This window comes from Ascaphus truei, chromosome 2, assembly GCF_040206685.1.
Source record: "Ascaphus truei isolate aAscTru1 chromosome 2, aAscTru1.hap1, whole genome shotgun sequence".
In the NCBI taxonomy this organism is placed as follows: domain Eukaryota; kingdom Metazoa; phylum Chordata; class Amphibia; order Anura; family Ascaphidae; genus Ascaphus; species Ascaphus truei.
This window is the reverse complement of record NC_134484.1, coordinates 132741168-132760435: the sequence shown is the minus strand read 5'-3', so window position 1 is coordinate 132760435 and position 19268 is coordinate 132741168. Positions and strand designations below refer to the sequence as shown.

Sequence of the window (19268 nt, the reverse complement as noted above, 5' to 3'; positions counted from 1 at the left end):
CAAAGAAGAAGTCTGCGTCAACTCCTTATTACAGAATTTGACTGATCCAGAGACTAATGTGTAAGACCGAAGCACAATTTCTTCTCACCTACCTCTGTGACATTAGTAGAATTTCTGCAAGAAGAATTCAATAGTGGCCATTACTGGTAGTGTGGTGCATGATACCTGCTGGTAACAGGAGGGCTGACTCATCCGCAGGTGGTAGTGGGGACACAGGAACAGGCTTCTGGGGTTTATACCCTACATATCTCTTTAGCAGTTCAGGGCCTCCATCTGCCGTAGGCTCCAGGACCTGAAGGTGATATCCCACGGTAGAACTATTATCTCTCACCCCAGTAAGGTTACGCACCAGGCAGGAGCTATATGCAAACCGGAACTGTTTATTGTCTTCTGTACAACACAGTCACAAGGCAGTCTTCTGCCCGATGCAATACTTCACAGCTACCACTGAAGGATGGTCCCTGGACCATCACTACAGGCCAAGGGCACCCGCAGCCATCCTAGCTCTTCCCTGCCTCCCTAGCAGAGGCAGAGGTATGGTTCACGCTCACTCTCCCCCAGACAGAAGAGGCCTGGAGAAGGCCCAATGATCAGCTGTCCACTGTGTGACCTGCCTTCCTCAAGTGGGGAAAGGCACTGCTAAATTTGGGCAGTACCTGCCCTTAAGTACAGCCAGGAGGAGGGCACCAGGTCTGTCTCATGATTGGTCATGCCCAAGCCTGATGTCACCGCCTCACACTGGTCACTAAAGTGCAGTACCAAGGAGGGGGAAAACCCCATATCAACTACTGGCAAACCGATCGTACCAGGACTTACTGCCAGAAGGGAAGCAAACTAGTAGCCACAGATGGCATGGCTACACTCTCCCAACGTCCACACTTGGGTCTAAATTTTCGAATACTTGAAGGTAACCTGAAAATAACAGGATAACATTTCACATAATTAATATCACATTGCTATACATGATATATTCAGTGAACACAAAGCATACAGTTTTGTTGGCATGTATCACCCAACATGTCTGTATGTGCATCCAAATGTCTCTCTCAACATGGTGAACTCTTTAATCAATAATAGTGCTCAGGAACCGGTCTCCTAACTAAGGCTCCTGAGTCGTCAGTTACAGTAATGAAAAACACCCTTATTGGATGCCATTCAGACACGTATTCCATCCGGTCCATGTACACTGACCTTTCGACCTTTCATACTTTAACTAAGTAGGCCACACATGCCTCTGCATTATGGAAGGTGCCCCGACTATGTTCCATGACATAGGCCCTAACAGCCTCTACTAGCCATCTTTTTCGGATTTCCTCAATTTCTCTCATCAATAGCTCCAGAACATATGGGTGCTCTAATCCGTCTGAGTTCCGGTACTTCTGGACTACGTGTCTCTCGGCTCGGCTGATTTTAGTTAGCCGACGACCCTCAGCCTGACCTGGCTGAACCCAGAACAACGGTTCTTTAACCGGGGAATTATAGTTATCTAGGGCTTCACCCGAAGGCTTTAAGGCTGTAGTATACCCAGACTAATCTCTCACTCCCAGCATCTCATGATCTCTGTGGATTCTTCAGGGTTAAACTTTCCCTCAGCCCACCGGTGATCTACCACATCCCTGGTCTCTAGTAGGAACCTAGTACGATCCATGAACACATATCCATGGTACGATCCATGGCACATATCTACTACTGTGATTCGGTCCACGTGAAGTGTAGAGGCTGGCGTGGGCCTATAGGCCCGCAAATAGTCCAGTGACTGGGCCAGAAAAGCAGGGGTTGGGACATCTGGACACAACGGAGGACTATCTTCCTCTTTGGCCAATTCTGCTGCTTTTTGTCGAGCCCTGCGCTCATACATGGACTGACTAAAGGCAGTTTTCTTTAAACGAGTGGGAGTGTTACTCACCGAAGCGGGAATCGGATTCCCCAAATTACACTTCTGCTCTCTAGGCCATTCTATGGACTACTAGACTATGGTTTATTAAACTGTTTGATTAATAAATTGATGTGTAAATCAGTAATTGTGAAGCTTCTGCTCTTCTATTTTTTTGCGATCTTATTAAATTGGGACATTTGTTTATCTCAAAACATCCTCTGAATTGAGTTTAAAGGATAGCTTTGAGAACCTATGTCTCAAAGTTTGAACTCCAAGACACCTTCTTACAGTTGAAGGCATATAGAATGTTTGGCCCTCCTATAGCATCTTGCGATGTATTGCAGGATATCATATATTTTATTCAACCAAGATGAGGGTTCATCTTAGATGTAGTACAGGACATTCTAATGCCACACTGGTGTACAAATTCCCTCCATAATCTGCTGGTGTAATGGTCCCCTCAATAACCTTCAGGTGTAATGGTTCCCTCAATAATCTGGTGGAATGGTTCCCTCAATAACCTTCAAGTGTAATGGTTCCCTCAATAATCTTCTGGTGGAATGGTTCCCTCAATAACCTTCAAGTGTAATGGTTCCCTCAATAATCTTCTGGTGGAATGGTTCCCTCAATAACCTTCAGGTGGAATGGTTCCCTCAATAACCTTCAGGTGTAATGGTTCCCTCAATAATCTTCTGTTGTACAGGTTACCTGAAGTAGATCATTCCTGGTCAGAATGTATTTTTGAAGTGAAACTTCTTTCCTGGCTCCTACAGAGTTTTGATGGGAAAAATCTCTTGGCTGGTAACAAAAAATCATGACGCAAGTGACGTCACGCTACTGATGGTTGCGCGGCCGCGCATGTGCGTAACTCAACGTTCCTGTAAAGATCTGTGCCGGGTTTTGCTGCGGTTCGGGTTTTCCAAGTCACCTGCCCTTTCTTCTCACTGTGATCATTGTGTGTACTGGCAGCCTGCTATTTAAGGCTGAACTTCCTGGTGGGAGTCGCTGAGCAAAGTTCTAACATTTGCAGCTCTTATGGTCTTTGCAGTCACGCTTTACCCTTTTGCCTGTTTTGATTCCCCTGTTGCTGACCCCGGACTGTGACCCTGACCTCGCTGCTTTCTGCCTGCCCTGACCTCTGCCTGTCTCCTTGACTTTGCAACACTGCCCCAAGCCCTGGACTTTGCAACTCTGCCACCAGCCCTTACCTCTGCCTGCTTACCGACTACGGATACTCTTACAGGACTCTGTCCCTGGGCTCTGGTCGGTTTATTTGCATCCCTACCTCAGCCCTGCGGGTCCGCCGCCTGATTTGCGATGACCACCGTCACAGTTCCAGGCGGTTGTAGGCAGCGCATGCACAGAAGAGGAGCCGCCGACACGGCGTACAGGAGCAGCAGCAACCCCCCCACACTTGGGAGACAGGGACAACATATATATACCATCAGCTCTTTATTAATGTTGAATGCTAGATTAAAATATCATTGTTGTTGTTTTTGACATTTATCTGATGATAAATATAGATTAACAGCTGGTAAAGCGCCATTTTGCCCACTTAATTTGCTTTTCCTATTAATTGTAATACCTTCAATTATACTGTAGTTGAATTCTTTATTAATCTCTTTTTAGTGCCTTTATACTAGTACCCATGTATATTTAGTGACTGTACCAGTTCCTTTGAACTGAGTGACCTTGGGTTCTTATATTTCTGTTTTTAATTAAAATGATTGTTGATGCACTAAACGACCATGACTCAGTTTGAAGGACCAATGAAGATTGTGGCAAAGCTTGATGCAATCTGCTTTAAAATCGACCTCAACAAACTGGGCACTTGACATGTCCTTTCATGTGACGGTAACACTCATTAATGTCACGTGTTTGCCAGCGTAAATTAGTTCCTTCCCAGTGAAACACTTACCATCTAATATCATCCATCAGTAATCTGTTCACTCTCCCGGGGATTAATAAAGACACCCCTCGTTCAAATTCTATGTCCTGTTTTCTATGTAATGGAAGCAATGACATGCATGAAAATGATCATTTCGGATGTTGCTGTTGTCCACTGGACACTTTATTATAGTTTATGACAGATGCTTATGAGATTTAACTTTTGAAGTGAAACTTCTTTGCTGGGACCAAATCGCCTTTCAAGGAGACGGAAGTAGGTTATGAAAGTGACGTCAGGGCCGTCAGCCCGCGCATGCGCAGAAGCGGCCTTCACAGCACTTACCTCCCAGTTACTGCATGCCCACAGTTGTCTAAGGCAATCACCAGAAGCTCTGAGGCGTCCATCTCTGCCAACGCATGCCCATAGACAAGCGGCTCCGTCTGGCAGCGCATGCGCATAGATCGGAGGCTCCGTGAGCACATTCACAGCGAGAGCTGACCCCCTCAAAGCATGTGCAGAGGCTTGCCCCCCCACATTGTAAAACACACGGAGACACACACACATGCACAGAGACACACACACAAACAGAGACACACACAAGGAATTCACAGTTAGTATAAACATAGAAGTGCAAATAGCTAAAACGGGGTGTGTGCCAAGCACGCACGTTCTGAGTCAAATTTCTTTGCATTTTGTCACTGAAATTGTGTTTTTTTATTTTTTATATAAAAAATCACCATCACAAATACAATTTCTGTGACAAAACAGTGACAAAAGACAAATACAATTTCTGTGACAAAAAGACAAAGAAGTTTCACTTAAAATGAGCGTGCCCGGCACACACACAATTTTTTTTAACTTTGAAATGTATAGAGAAGAAAGGTAGATACACATTTTAATAGATGATAGCAGAAATCACTGCAGGCCATGTTTGCTTGGAGCTGCTAAGGTTTAAGGCACCTTACAGCCATCACAACATATACAGAGCAGTTACCGGCTTCCTTGTAAGTCTCAAACTTCTCCAAATTCTACCTTTCTTCTTGTATGAAAGAAAAGAAACATAGCAGTTCAAAACGGTTCTTCTTCTCTCATTCTCCCTTATATTGTTAGCCTAAAAGCAGACACAGTTTTCCATGCCCAGCCCCTCTACTGTCTTCGCAGTGAAAAAGATGAGCAAATCAGTAGGTGTGTGTCACGGACTGGTCCTCATTATACTGGGCAGAGTAAATAGGACTCTCATGGATGCAGGATTGGGACAAAAAAACAATGTTCTGCCGAGCAGGACAATAAATAAATGGTCCACCAGGACCATAATTGCAAACAATTGCAAGCTATCATTATTATTTATAGTACATAGCATGGTCATTCTGTAGAGCTGAAGAATTAAACCCGTGACCTTGTGCATAAAAGGACAACATTCTGCCCACAGGAATTCTTGTGAATATGTAATAGTCTTAGTTGCAGCCGCAGGATTAAAAGGTCTTTGAATCAAGGCAAACAAAAATGTCTGTTTAGGGCTGCATCTGATGTTAGTAACTCAGTAACAGTTAATCAGTTTGCTTACATTAAAGCAAATCGGTAGCCTGCCCTAGATGGTTTATGCCGAGTCAGATCTGCAAGAGTTGTTGACACAAAGGAAACGGAATAAGTGACAACCAGAGATGAAGAATACGAATGTGAAAATATCCCATTTATTCCCAACTGATTTCACCAATGCAAATTTGTCCGAACACTAAAGACTGGTTGCTGCGATAGAAATTGGGAGTTCTTGACCTATTCAATGAGAACAATCTCTGTAGATAAATGACTGCTTAAAAAATATATATATATATACTGTGTTCGACAAATCACCCAAAAATCTACTCGCCCAACCAAAAAATCTACTCGCCACCTAGTCCCGCCCCCAACCCCGCCCCTTGTCCCACCCCCAACCCCGCCCCTTGTCCCGCCCCCAACCCCGCTTTAAAATAAAATATATAAATAAAATACATTTAATAAATTCCTAGTCAGAACAACATTCGTTTTTGACAAATGTATTTATTGTATTACATTATACTACAATTAGTCCTTGTTACGTGTGTGTGTGTGTGTGTGTGTGTGTGTGTGTGTGTGTGTGTGTGTGTAAATGTCGGATCTAGAATTAAAAGCCAGGTGTGAATGACTAGTTTCCTGAACCCCTTAACCAGTGTCTGGACGTCCCCGCTTCACAATATCTAAAGCAGCAATCCCACCTGGGATCTTACCTGATCCACAGTCCCTCAATGTCCAGGTACCCTCATTCCCGCAATGTTATACATTGGAGGGGAGGTGTTCCCTACCTGTCTTCTGGGTTAGGGCGGGGGGGGTTCCGATGTCTTCCGTGTGAAGCTTGAGTCAGATCTGGAAGAAAGCAGTATAGGGCAGTTAAGATTTCGGTGTAGTATAGGGCAGTTAAGATATATAGGGTAAATAAGAGATCCAGATCCAGAGTGTGAGTGACAGACAGAGAGAGAGAGAGAGTGTGGGTGAGAGAGAGAGAGTGTGGGGGAAAGAGGGAAAGAGAGTGTGGGGGAGAGAGAGAGTGTGGGGAGAGAGAGAGAATGTGTGAGTGTGGGGGGAGAGAGAGAGTGGGGGGAGAGAGAGTGTGTGGGGAGAGAGAGAGAGTGTGGGGGGAGAGACAGAGTGTGGGGGGAGAGACAGAGTGTGGGGGGAGAGACAGAGTGTGGGGGAGAGAGAGAGTGTGGGGGGGAGAGAGAGTGTGGGGGGAGAGAGTGTGGGGGCAGACAGGGGGGGAGACACAGAGGGGGGAAACAGTGGATGACACACACAGAGGGTGGGTGATACACACAGAGAGAGAGAGGCTGGGTGACTGGGTGGGTGAGTGAGTGACTGGCTGGGTGAGTGACTGGATGGGTGAGTGACTGAGTGACTGGCTGGGTGAGTGACTGAGTGACTGGCTGGGTGAGTGACTGGCTGGGGGAGTGACTGAGTGACTGGCTGGGTGAGTGACTGGCTGGGGGAGTGACTGGCTGGGTGAGTGACTGAGTGACTGGCTGGGTGAGTGACTGGCTGGCTGAGTGACTGGCTGGGTGAGTGACTGGCTGGGTGAGTGACTGGCTGGGTGGGTGGGTGACTGGCTGGGTGGGTGACTGGCTGGGTGGGTGAGTGACTGGCTGGGTGGGTGAGTGACTGACTGGGTGGGTGAGTGACTGGGTGGGTGAGTGACTGACTGGGTGGGTGGGTGGGTGAGTGACTGAGCGACTGACTGACTGACTGGGTGGGTGAGTGACTGGCTAGGTGGGTAACTGGGTGGGTGGGGCAGGGGTGACTGACACTGACTGGGGCAGGGGTGACTGACACTGACTGGGGGTGGGGGGTGACTGACACTGACTGGGGGTGGGGGGTGACTGACACTGACTGGGGTGGGGGGTGACTGACACTGACTGGGGGTGGGGGTGACTGACACTGACTGGGGGTGGGGGTGACTGACACTGACTGGGGGGAGGGTGACTGATACTCATACACATTCTCCCATACACACACACACACACTCTACACATACAGGGAGGGGGAGGAAAGGCTGCGACCAGCACCACCCACCCACCCGCGCCCATCTCCCGCTCGTGGGGGGGGGGGGTGACATCCCCCCACCCATACCTCATGCGGGCATAGTGGAAGCTTTGGGGAAGTGGCAGCCACGTTGCGAGATGTCCCCCAGCGGGCGCCCCAGGGGACAGTCAGCCCCGCTGTGTCCGCCACTGCCCTGCTCCCCTCGGCGGCATGAAGCTTGTGGTCGAGCGGTCAGACAGGCGTCCCCCACACCTCATGCTGCGCCATCATGAAGATAGCTGGGCACACTCTCCCATGCACACTCTCCCATGCACACACCCACGCACACACACATGCGCACAAACACACACACACACCCATGCATACACACAGACACACACACACGACAGGGGGAAGAAGAGGAAAGGGGGAAGAGGAAAGGCCGCGCGACCACCACCACCGTGACCATCTCCAACCCCGCGCGGGGATCGGCGGGAAGTCGGGGTAAGCAGGGACAGGGACAGAAGGGGGGACACCCCACTACCATCTCCTGCCCCGCGCGGGGATCGGCAGGAAGTCGGGGTAAGCGGGGACAGGGACAGAAGGGGGGACACTCCACTACCATCTCCTGCCCCGCGTGGGGATCGGCGGGAAGTCGGGGTAAGCGGGGACAGGGACAGAAGGGGGGACACCCCACTACCATCTCCTGCCCCGCGTGGGGATCGGGAAGCCGGGGTAAGCGGGGACAGAAGAGGGGACACCCCACTACCATCTCCTGCCCCGTGAGGGAAGTAAGGGAGCTTGCAGGAGGCAGGGAAGGAGCAGAGGGGCCGCAGCAGATTGGAGAGTACTTACCCTCCAATAGATCTCCGGCCAGAAAGAATGGCCGCTCGTTGGGGGCGGGCTCATATTTAGGGAAGGATGTTCATCAGGGAATAATCCGATTCTTGGTGTCAGGAAGGAATTTATTTTTCCCCTTATTATATATGTCACTGGGGTTTTTTGTTTGCCTTCCTCTGGATCAATAAGTAAGTATAGATATAGGATAAAGTATCTGTCGTCTAAATTTAGCATAGGTTGAACTTGATGGACAGCATTTTTTTTCAACCTCATCTACTATGTAACTATGTAACTATGACTCTCCTTCCTTTCGTGAAACAGAACTTTCTCCCTTTATACTATGACACTGGCCAAACCCTTCTAGTTGTGGCAGGACATCTCTATATACATTCCCATGGGGGGATTATAAATCAAGGGGTAGGTGAAAGAAAGTCGCGAGATTTCACCTGTCAAATCTTATTTGGCCCTTTAATGAATACCTGGCGATGACTACATTCTATGAGAATAGCGCATCGGCTACGTTTGCATATCGAATTAGCAGCCTAAATAACACTTTTTGCAAGTACACTTTGGACTTTCTCGCACTTTAATGAATAGGTTTATTGTCTTTGTATTTACATGGTGTACAGTACCAAAAGCTCCCGCTGTCCAGTTTCACCAAAATAACCCCCTTCAGTGCTAGATGGGCTGTGCAACGAGGCTAACTGAGCTATGCTGCAGAATGTACATTACAAAAAACAATATGTTAACCTTCAAGTAACATTTGTATGTGTCTGATGCAACAACAACAAAAAAGTGACTTTCTTGAGCAGCTTTTAAACATGTGAATGGTTTGGGTTTTATTGTGGTGGATGGAAGTTACGTTCTTGGTCTTGTTTGAGTCCACGTTTTAACTATTTCTTTTGTTGTGTGTAGGGACCTGAAACTGGAAGGCACAAGGCAGCGTCATTCCTCAGGTGGGATCGGGACCAGGGAGATGATCCTGGGTCTAGAGGGCGTAGAGCTCGGTGCTGATGGGAAGGTGAGAATGTAAGCGAGACTAGAACATGAGATTGCATTGCCAGTCACCGTTGAAATCAGGGCACAAATAAACCTGCTTTTCCATGTCTCTGCTGTAAGATGCAACTTACTTCATGCACGGTGGAGTTCTGCCATTTTTATTTTTGGCAGCGTGACACCAGCAATCAATACTCATCAATATTACAGCAGCGGTCCACGCTGATCGCCGTTCTGTTGCATGTTGTTGTATTACAGTATTTATATGCATAGATCCCATGAGTGCATACTCTAGCAGTAACTTGTTTGCATGGAATTACAGTATTTTATTTTGAACACGGTTTATTTATCTGGGGGGTTTCCAATTGAACTGTAGTAAGGTTACCGATCAAATATGGTTATTTCTGACGCTTAGAGCATTCTTTAAACTAAAGCTGCATATGCCAACGTATGCCACATTTAACCGCCGACAGCGGGGTGTTTAATAAATGGAAACTCTGTCAAAGATGCATTTTTATTTTTTTAAACAATCAGAACGTAAAAGTACCGTATTTTCCGACGTATAAGACGACTTTTTAACCCTGGAAAATCTTCTCAAAAGTCGGGGGTCGTCTTATACGCCGGGTATCGTCTTATACGCCGGCAAAGTGCAAAGTGCGGGCAGACGCGGCTTCATTGTTTATTTTTTCCGGCGTGCCGCGCGTCAGCCGGGCGCCGGTCACGTTCGCCAGGCCAGCGGTGCGCAAACTGGGGGGCGCAGCCTGTGCGGCGAAACCTGGGGGCAGAGCAGAGCAGTGGCAGGCAGAAGCTCCGTGCTGTGTTTCCCTGTGCTTGCAGAGGGGGCGGGGCGTCCCTCTACACACAGACACAAGCCCTCCTCTTCCTGTCTTTACTCCTCCAGTGTTCCGCAGCGTGGGGAGCCGAGCATGCAGTACAGTAGTACTTTCACGTGTGTGTGTGTGTGTGTGTATATATATATATATATATAGTGATGTGTGTGTGTGTATAGTGATGTGTGTGTGTGTGTATAGTGATGTGTGTGTGTGTGTGTGTGTATAGTGATGTGTGTGTGTGTGTGTGTATAGTGATGTGTGTGTGTGTGTATAGTGATGTGTGTGTGTGTGTGTGTGTGTATAGTGATGTGTGTGTGTGTGTATATATATATATAGTTGTGTGTGTGTGTGTGTGTGTGTGTGTGTGTCCCAAACTCTATATTTTAACTGGAAAAGTTGGGGGTCGTCTTATACGCCCAGTCGTCTTATACGCCGGAAAATACGGTATTTGTTTTTTTCATCTTGTGTGCATGGACTGCACATTTAAGAGGAATTGAAAGGAAGGTTTCTGAAATCCTTTGGACATAATCCATAATTGTGATCCCTTCCATGCATCAATGTTCTGCACAGCAACACAATGATTTAAGCAATCATGTTTCATTGAACAGTAGACTGGTTTACCTTCAATGTACAATGATATTCCGCCAATCCAGGCCTATGTATAAGTTGTGCTTGAGGAGGGTCTAGCACAGCTTTAAAGCCGCAAGCCTGCCTAGCCGTTTTAATCGTGGATTATTTTACATTATTCGCACCAGTGGGTCCCTTTAAGAGATTTATGCAGAGGTTCATATAATGGAGACCGATTAGGGTGAAATTATATCTTGGCTTTATTGAGCTTGTTTCTTTATCCAGGCAAAACAACAAAATAACAAACCCCTTTCCCTTTGTAAGGGCTAACCTACTTCCCCAGACTGGAGGGATATTCCCATTACCAGCCTATCACCCCAAAGTCTCAGGCGGTACTTTAAGCAGGGGGCCCTCCATGTCAGTCTCTGGCAGGTGCCTGGGTCCTCTGTGCCCAGGAAATATAGGTCTCTGGGTGTCTGGATCTCAGCACACCTTTGTGCTCAAGACAGTGTCTGTGTGCAGGCTTCTCTGCTTTCATGTGTCAGCCCAATTGTGAGCTAAGGAATCTCTCCTGTTTCCAACAGGAGGCTTTTCTTACAGACTTAATTGGCCAGGTGGAGTCTGGTTAATCGCCTGCTGCAGTTAACCAGATCCCTGCTGGATTTTAGAGAGAGTTTCTTCAACAAGGATAAGTCCCTGTTACAGTCCCCCAGAGCTGATCCACACTATTTTGAGCTCCAAGGACCTCCTGGTTCCCAATATAATTTCAGGGCATGTTGCTGGTAGATTTCTCCCATTTAGGGAAATCAAAATGGATACCAAATCTCGCGTGTCTCACAAATTAGTAGAAAGCCGAAACGTTAACGGGGGAATGACGTTGCATCTTCCTATTGGGCGGCTGATTAAATGACCATGAGGGAACATCCGTATTGAACCAGTAAATCTGTCGGACACCGTGTGTCCCTGGAACTACAAACATTGTATTTCAGCTCTGGGGGACACCCTGGTTCAAATTATGTAACAAAAATTGCCGGGATTGCTGCTTCAAGATACAGACTCCGTTCCACTTGTCCACATGAAAGTGGGAGCATGCTGAGCATACATCTTCTCCACCATATTTGTTTGATATTTTTACCCTTTGACTACCAGACACCCTCAGAGTACTTAAGGTGCCTCATTATCCCTAATTACTCTATCTGGAAAGTACGGCATTGTCCGTTAGGGTTTCAGATGCCAACATTTGTTGACATTGTTAAATCTCTTTACCCACATACTTTGCTGTGGTTGTTTTTTTGCTCCCATCATTATATGATGTGCCTCCCTTACACACTCATGTCATGTTCTGTATTCTGGTTTTAAAGCAGCAGTTCCCTTAAGCCTACATAGGTTTAACTCATATAATGTTAGTACTGTATCTTGCCCCATGAGCAAGTCCTGCTCTTCTTTTTTTTGTTTGTGTGTGTGTGTTAAACAACAGGATTTTCTTGATCTGTAACCTTTAGACTGAAATGAGCTCAAGGGCGAACTTGATTTTAACTTCGTAATATATCAAACCATTTTATCTCCTGAACGAAACATCCGATTTAAACATAAAGATGGGAAGTAAAATAATAAATAAATAAAATGCTAAAGCAAGTAATCAGTACAGGCTTTAATGTTCAAAGCTACATATACTGTAGATGGTGCCCCACTAAACTTGTACAGTTTATTTCAATATTAGGGTCTAAAACCTACTGCCTTTACTCTTTTGTTAGCTGAAAGCGATTGACCTGCTTGGCCGAACGTTTGTTTAACACAATATAAAAAGGAAAGATAATATTGAAAGTCTTGTTTTAACCTACATCCTTGGCAACCTCCGAATGGAATTTGGCCCGTCCTGCCAGGCCCTATTGTGCAGGAGCTGCAGCTTAATTACGTTGCAAGCTAATGAGGCTAAAATGCACAGTGATCGTTCGTTGCAAGGGGTGTTGAATGTCAGAACCGTGAAGGAACCACACTTCTGCTTCTGGAGATAAAGTACAGGAAGCACGTTACGCAACACATAGCTATATTACTTTGCAAAGAAAGCCTGACCGTGCGAGTGAACGGTATTACTAAAGAGAGAGTGTGTGACTGGAGGTGCAGGGACGGATTGCTGTAAAAATGGAAGCAACTGTATGTCAATCTTTAATGGTAAATGATCAGCACCTGACAGTCCTCTTCTTGCCCGCCAGACTGTATCGTATACACAGTTCCTGTACCCGACCAACGCCTTGGCTGCGCGCAGAAACACAATAGACTCGACTTGCTCCTTTTCTCAGTTTCGCAATACGAGTCACCGCAGCCTGACCCTGGGCAGAGCCAACAGTATCCAAGGGAGCATTGATACAGGTGACGCGATCATTTTACAGTGATGCCTCGCTTCCATGTGGTCTTGTAGCATGCGATGGAGGCTTGGGTGTCAATGCTTACTCCGTTAACCCTTTACTTATTCATTCAAGCTCGTTAAAGTGCCGTGCCTCTTAGAAACATATACAAGGGTTCCAATAAAGCCTCAGACTTCAATGGCTTGGCACTGCTTCTGGGATTTGGCTAGGGGGGTGTTATTGTTGACCAAGAGATCTTATTTCTGGGTTAACCAGCTGTTCTAATTGTTATTATTTCTGATGATTGCTGCAGGTAGTGACATAGGAGAATTTATTGAATATGATCCAAACCTTGTGGATGATCCTCAGTGGCCATGTGGCAAGCACAAACGGGTTTTAATATTCCCTTCCTATATGGTAAGTGTCCTTGCAGAAAATACTCAGTACATGTTTGTTTTCCTATATAGCACAGTGATTATGCTGGCGCTCAAATATAAGCACACTTTTTTTTACTCTTATTTTATTATGTATATACTGTATAGAGCAAACTATGTTACTCTTCATTTTGCAATATGAGTTTACAGAGAATTGCGATATGACACAGTAGAAGGGTTAAAAACTGGCAAACAATGTGAATATGCTGTTTATAAAGCATATTTGGGTACACTCTACTAAATGCATACATTAAATAACTGCATGTTTAGGCAACATGAATTAAACAACTTTGGGGGAAAAAACATAATAAAGTGCATTTTTGGCAGCTAATACTGTATGTGTATAAACTGTTTCCATCATATACCACACCCCCATATTAACTGGTCCAGATCGCGAGGATTTGGGTGACTTAATGCTCAGAGAGGAGGAGAAAGAGAACACACACATTGCTACATCGTCTTATGTAAAAGTAACAGAGCCCTGACAAGTCCTGTGGAGCCTTGATTAAAATACTGTAGCAACATCAAGTATAATGTATGCTTATAACATGATTTTAATTGCTAGCAGTATCAACATGATATCAAAAATTCTGATTGAGCCATTAATTATGCAGTGGGATATTATTTGTTGTAGAGTTTAATGTGTGAGTGTTATAATTATGTGTATAAACAGAATCATTTGTTGGTGGCAGTAGTACATTGGTAACGTTACCACAGAAACTATTTGCAATGGAAACCTCTTCACGTGTAAATGTATCTGTTATACTTCAGTGGATCAGCTCAGTAGAATGAACTAGTCTCTTTATTGGTTAACATCTGTACGGGTACATTGGGGGGAAAAAGACAAATACAATTTCTGTGACAAAAGACAAAGAAGTTTCACTTAAAAAGCGCGTGCTCGGCACACACAATTTTTATTTTTTACTTTGAAATGTATAGAGAAGATAGGTAGATACACAAATGTGAATAGATGATAGCAGAAATCACTGCAGGCCATGTTTGCTTGGAGCTGTTAAGGCTTAAGGCACCTTACAGCCATCACAACATATACAGAGCAGTTACCGGCTTCCTTGTAATTCTCAAACTTCTCCAAATTCTACCTTTTGTTCTTGTATGAAAGAAAAGTATCTTGGCAGTTCAACACGGTTCTTCTTCTCCCATTCTCACTTATATTGTTAGCCTAAAAGCAGGCACAGTTTTGCTTGCCCAGCCCCTCTACTGTCTTCGCAGTGAAAAAAATTAGCAAATCAGTAGGTGTGTGTCACGGACTGGGCCTCATTATACTGGGCAGAGTAAATAGGAACGCAGGACACGATCTAAGCTGAAAACCGAGCAGTCCTTTGGCTACTACATCATGGGAAAAGGATTGCCTAATATTAGTGAGACACTGTACATAATACCGCGCTCCTCCCTATAGAAGTTTGCTGCAGGTAAAAAGATAGGCCTTACATATAGAAAAACAAAAAGAACGATTCCTGCGCTCCTACCAATTAGGCTAAGATAAAATAATATTCTCATGAAAAAGGGTATTTGGTTAAACCCTTTGGCCAAAGCATTTGTAAGCCTGCATGCGACGTCAAGGCAACCCGTTTAATGCAGGTACCTACACTATACTGTATATATACAGCTAAACCCCGTTATAACGCGGTCCTCGGGGTCCACCCCGAGACCACCGCGTTACTAACGGGGTCGCGCTAATTTAAAAAAAAAAAAATGGCCGCCGCATCAGTGCATATTTACCCCGCGGTCCCGGCTTCCCCCTGTCACCGCGTGACAGGAGATGGGAGGGGGGATTCCCCTCCGGCTTCGGCTTCCCCTGTCACCGCGTGACAGGAGATGGGAGGGGGGATTCCCCTCCGGCTTCAGCTTCCCCTGTCACCGCGGGACAGGAGATGGGAGGGGGGATGCCCCTCCGGCTTCCGCTTCCCCTGTCACCGCGTGACAGGAGATGGGAGGGGGGATTTCCCTCCGGCTTCGGCTTCCCCTGTCACCGCGTGACAGGAGATGGGAGGGGGGATTCCCCTCCGGCTTCAGCTTCCCCTGTCACCGCGGGACAGGAGATGGGAGGGGGGATGCCCCTCCGGCTTCCGCTTCCCCTGTCACCGCGTGACAGGAGATGGGAGGGGGGATTCCCCTCCGGTCCGGCTCCCCCCCGCCGCAGCACAGGGCCCTCGCGCCGCAATACAGGGCCCCCTGGCCCTGCCGTAGCGCAGGGTCGTCCTGCCCCCCCCCCCCCCCCATGCCCCCCCGTGCTGCACCGGGCCTTCCCACCAGCCCCCGCAGCATCGGGGGCCCCCGCAGCCATCATCCCCCTCCACCGCAGCACCACCCCTACCGGCACGCCCCCCCCCCCCTGCAGCCACATGCCTCACCAATCATCCCCAAGGTAAGGCTGATTTATGTATATGTGTAGGGTGTGTGTGTGTGTGTGTGTGTGTGTAGTGTGTGTCAGTGTGAGCAGTGTGTGTGCAGTGTGCAGTGTGCAGTGTGTGCAGTGTGAGCAATGAGCAGTGTGTGTCAGTGTGAGCAGTGTGTGTGCAGTGTGAGCAATGAGCAGTGTGTCAGTGTGTGCAGTGTGAGCAATGAGCAGTGTGTGTGCAGTGTGAGCAATGAGCAGTGTGTCAGTGTGTGCAGTGTGAGCAATGAGCAGTGTGTGTGCAGTGTGCAGTGTGTGTCAGTGTGAGCAGTGTGTGTGTGCAGTGTGAGCAATGAGCAGTGTGTCAGTGTGTGCAGTGTGAGCAATGAGCAGTGTGTGTGCAGTGTGTGTCAGTGTGAGCAGTGTGTGTGCAGTGTGAGCAATGAGCAGTGTGTGTGCAGTGTGCAGTGTGTGTGCAGTGTGTCAGTGTGTGCAGTGTGAGCAATGAGCAGTGTGTGTGCAGTGTGAGCAATGAGCAGTGTGTCAGTGTGTGCAGTGTGAGCAATGAGCAGTGTGTGTGCAGTGTGCAGTGTGTGTCAGTGTGAGCAGTGTGTGTGCAGTGTGAGCAATGAGCAGTGTGTGTGCAGTGTGCAGTGTGTGTGCAGTGTGTCAGTGTGTGCAGTGTGAGCAATGAGCAGTGTGCAGTGTGTGTGCAGTGTGTGTGCAGTGTGTCAGTGTGTGCAATGAGCAGTGTGTGTGCAGTGTGCAGTGTGTGTGCAGTATGTGTGCAGTGTGAGCAATGAGCAGTGTGTGTGCAGTGAGTGTGTTTTTTTTTTTTGTTTTTTTAAAAAACGGGAGCCACGGGAAAACCGCGTTATAACCGAATCGCGGTATAGCGAGGCGCGTTATAACGGGGTTTAGCTGTATGTAATAATTGTCCCATGGACTAGTGAAAAAAGTGTTAAATCCCTGATGGGGTTAAATAAAGCATGAGCTTATGTGAGTAGTGCAATTAAAATCTGGCTAAAGCCAGTATCATACTTACCTTTGCTATAAAGGTAATCAGGGTGCACAAATTCCCTGGTGTGAATATAACTTACACATATACATATCTCTGTCAGCCTTACACATTCACCCACCATTCAATGGAGGGTGATGTCCAGACTGACACTGGGGTGTAAAATACCTGCACTCATTGGAAAATTGGTAGGGGCTCAGTAACTGCTATGTAAAGCAGATGAGCATTTAAACCTACCCCTATGACGTTTCAGAGATACTAAATTTAAAATACCCTATGGGAGTATGCAGCATATCAGGGATTTAACACTTTTTTCACTAGTCCATGGGACAATTATTACATATATATACAATATAGTGTAGGTACCTGCATTAAACGGGTTGCCTTGACGTGGCATGCAGGCTTACAAATGCTTTGGCCAAAGGGTTTAACCAAATACCCTTTTTCATGAGAATATTATTTTATCTTAGCCTAATTGGTAGGAGCGCAGGAATCGTTCTTATTGTTGGTTGTAGTCAGATACGACACCAGTCTGCGTGCATACAATTGGTGAAAGCCTTTAGCAGTGGGAAAAATAATGGGGAGGGGTGAGACAAGGGGACATACTGTAACAGCCGCGGAAATGCATAGATTGTCGTAGCCTGCTGTGGGAGGGTATAGCTGGGTGGGGACGGGTTCTCACACTTAGTTAGGTGAGTAATTGAAAGTGTTTCTTATATCTGAAATCTCACAGTTTTACCTTGGGGAACTCTCTCTCCCTCAAGCAGCCATGACCAGGGAGACCCACGAGACTTCCTCATGCTAGGGCCGTGTCCCTATCTATTGGAGGATCTAGGAAAAATCTAATCCTGGGGTCCCAGATTCTGGTAAAGCTAGGGCATCGATCTGCTAAAAAGCTTGTGAGCTTTTCCAGTGTCATCACGTGCCAAACCTTTGTTTGTTATTTTGTCTATACTTGGGGTCTCTGGCTGCCTCCACGGAGCCGCCATGCAATAGCGGACTGCCGTGACAATATATGTTTCATATTTGGGGAAGTCGGGATTAGGCTAATTAAGAAGCGCCACCCAGGGGTCCAATTGCACTGTGGGACCCAGAATTCTCGTGATTCGCGCAAATATACTGTACCACATTCAGTGGCGTAGCTAGATATGTGCGGGCCCCCAGGCAAAAAAACATTTCAGGGCCCCCTCATGTCTCTCTCTTTCTTTTCTCCCCCTCATGTCTCTCTCTTTGCTCTCTCCCTCTCTCTCTCTCTCTCTTTCGTCTCTCTGAAGAACGGGTAAACAAGAGTTAACCCACCAGGTGCTCCAGAAGCAAGATAGTCGCTGAATGTAAATAATTCATAGGTTATAAAGCAGGTCACGGCAAAACTTCCAATAAGTGATGTAAAGTCTCTCCCAGCAACTGGCTCAGCTATGAGCACAAATAGTATTGAGTTAGAGGGACTCACGGTTGTGAAGTATGCGATGCCGAGCCTCATTGATCCTTCTGATTATCGTTGCACCGCCAACCCTTTGGCAACTGTTCCGTCGCAAGGGGCGGTCACATGACCGGCGGTGATGACGTGATCCAGGAATGGCAAACAGCAACCCGGCGTGCTATCCGGAAAGGAGTTCCTGTCCTCTTTCGTCTCTCTCTCATGTATTTCTCTCTTGTACTTCATTTTCTCTTTGTGTCTCTTTCTTCCTGTACCCTTTCCTTTTCATGTCTGTTTTTACCCCTGTGATTTAACCCCCTCTCACCTTTCCCAGCCTGTCTCTCAGGCTGCAGCTCCAGCCTCACACTGCACGACTTGGGGCCCCGCCCCCTGACCTAGGCCCCACCCACCTGCAGAGGATGACATTTCCCACCTGTCCTTCCTACTGCATCTCAGGGCCCCGCCCCCTGACCCAGGCCCTGCCTACCTGCAGAGGCAGGGATTTCATCTCTGTCCTTCCTGCATTTCAGGCCTCACAATGTGCTGCCGAGAGATGGGGGAGGGAGAGCGGGCCCCCCAAGAGTGTGGGCCCCCGGGCTATAGCTAAACCTCTGACCAAATTACAGTTATTTTGGCCAATCCCACCATATGTATCTGAGTGTGCTCAGTTGCCCGCAGGCCCTATAACACTCTGGGGGGACCTCTTGGTACATCTTGTGTAGCCGCACCAGTGTTAGGTACCACCTGTGTAATATTTTGTATGCGTTTTCCTTTGTGTTGACACACATGGAACTTGTGGCTGCGGCCTCACAGATGTCCAGCGAGACACCCAAATCCCTCTCCCACTGTAGCATGAACCCGCTTTTCGCTTCTCTATTTGGGTTACAGATTATCTGGTATACTAATGAGATAAGGCCGGTACAGCTGGCTTCGTCCCCACACGCACTTTTAAAAGTAAATTGAGGATGAAGTCGGGGTCTTAGCCAACCTCTTCAACACAAAGTGGGCCAGTTGCATGAATCGGAACTGCTCCCGCTCCAGCAATTTTCTCCTCTCTTTTCAAATGAGATAAATTTGTCCCAGGCGACCATGTTCTTTATCTTGGTGACGCCAGATACCTGTCAGGTCCGGAACACCTTATGTTGTGCTGCTTGGGGGAAGTCTGGGTTC

General features: G+C 47.1%; 1 protein-coding gene across 4 annotated transcripts in view; it reads left to right on the top strand.

The window, feature by feature from the left end:
* The window catches only part of CABLES1 (Cdk5 and Abl enzyme substrate 1), a 180646-nt gene that overhangs the window by 149443 nt on the left and 11935 nt on the right, over window positions 1–19268 (top strand). For all 4 annotated transcript variants that reach the window (XM_075585131.1, XM_075585126.1, XM_075585128.1 and 1 more), the window contains 3 exons: window positions 9048–9153; window positions 12742–12898; window positions 13187–13290. In XM_075585131.1, coding sequence (XP_075441246.1) covers window positions 9048–9153; window positions 12742–12898; window positions 13187–13290 — 367 coding nt within the window. The remainder of the gene's footprint in view (window positions 1–9047; window positions 9154–12741; window positions 12899–13186; window positions 13291–19268) is intronic.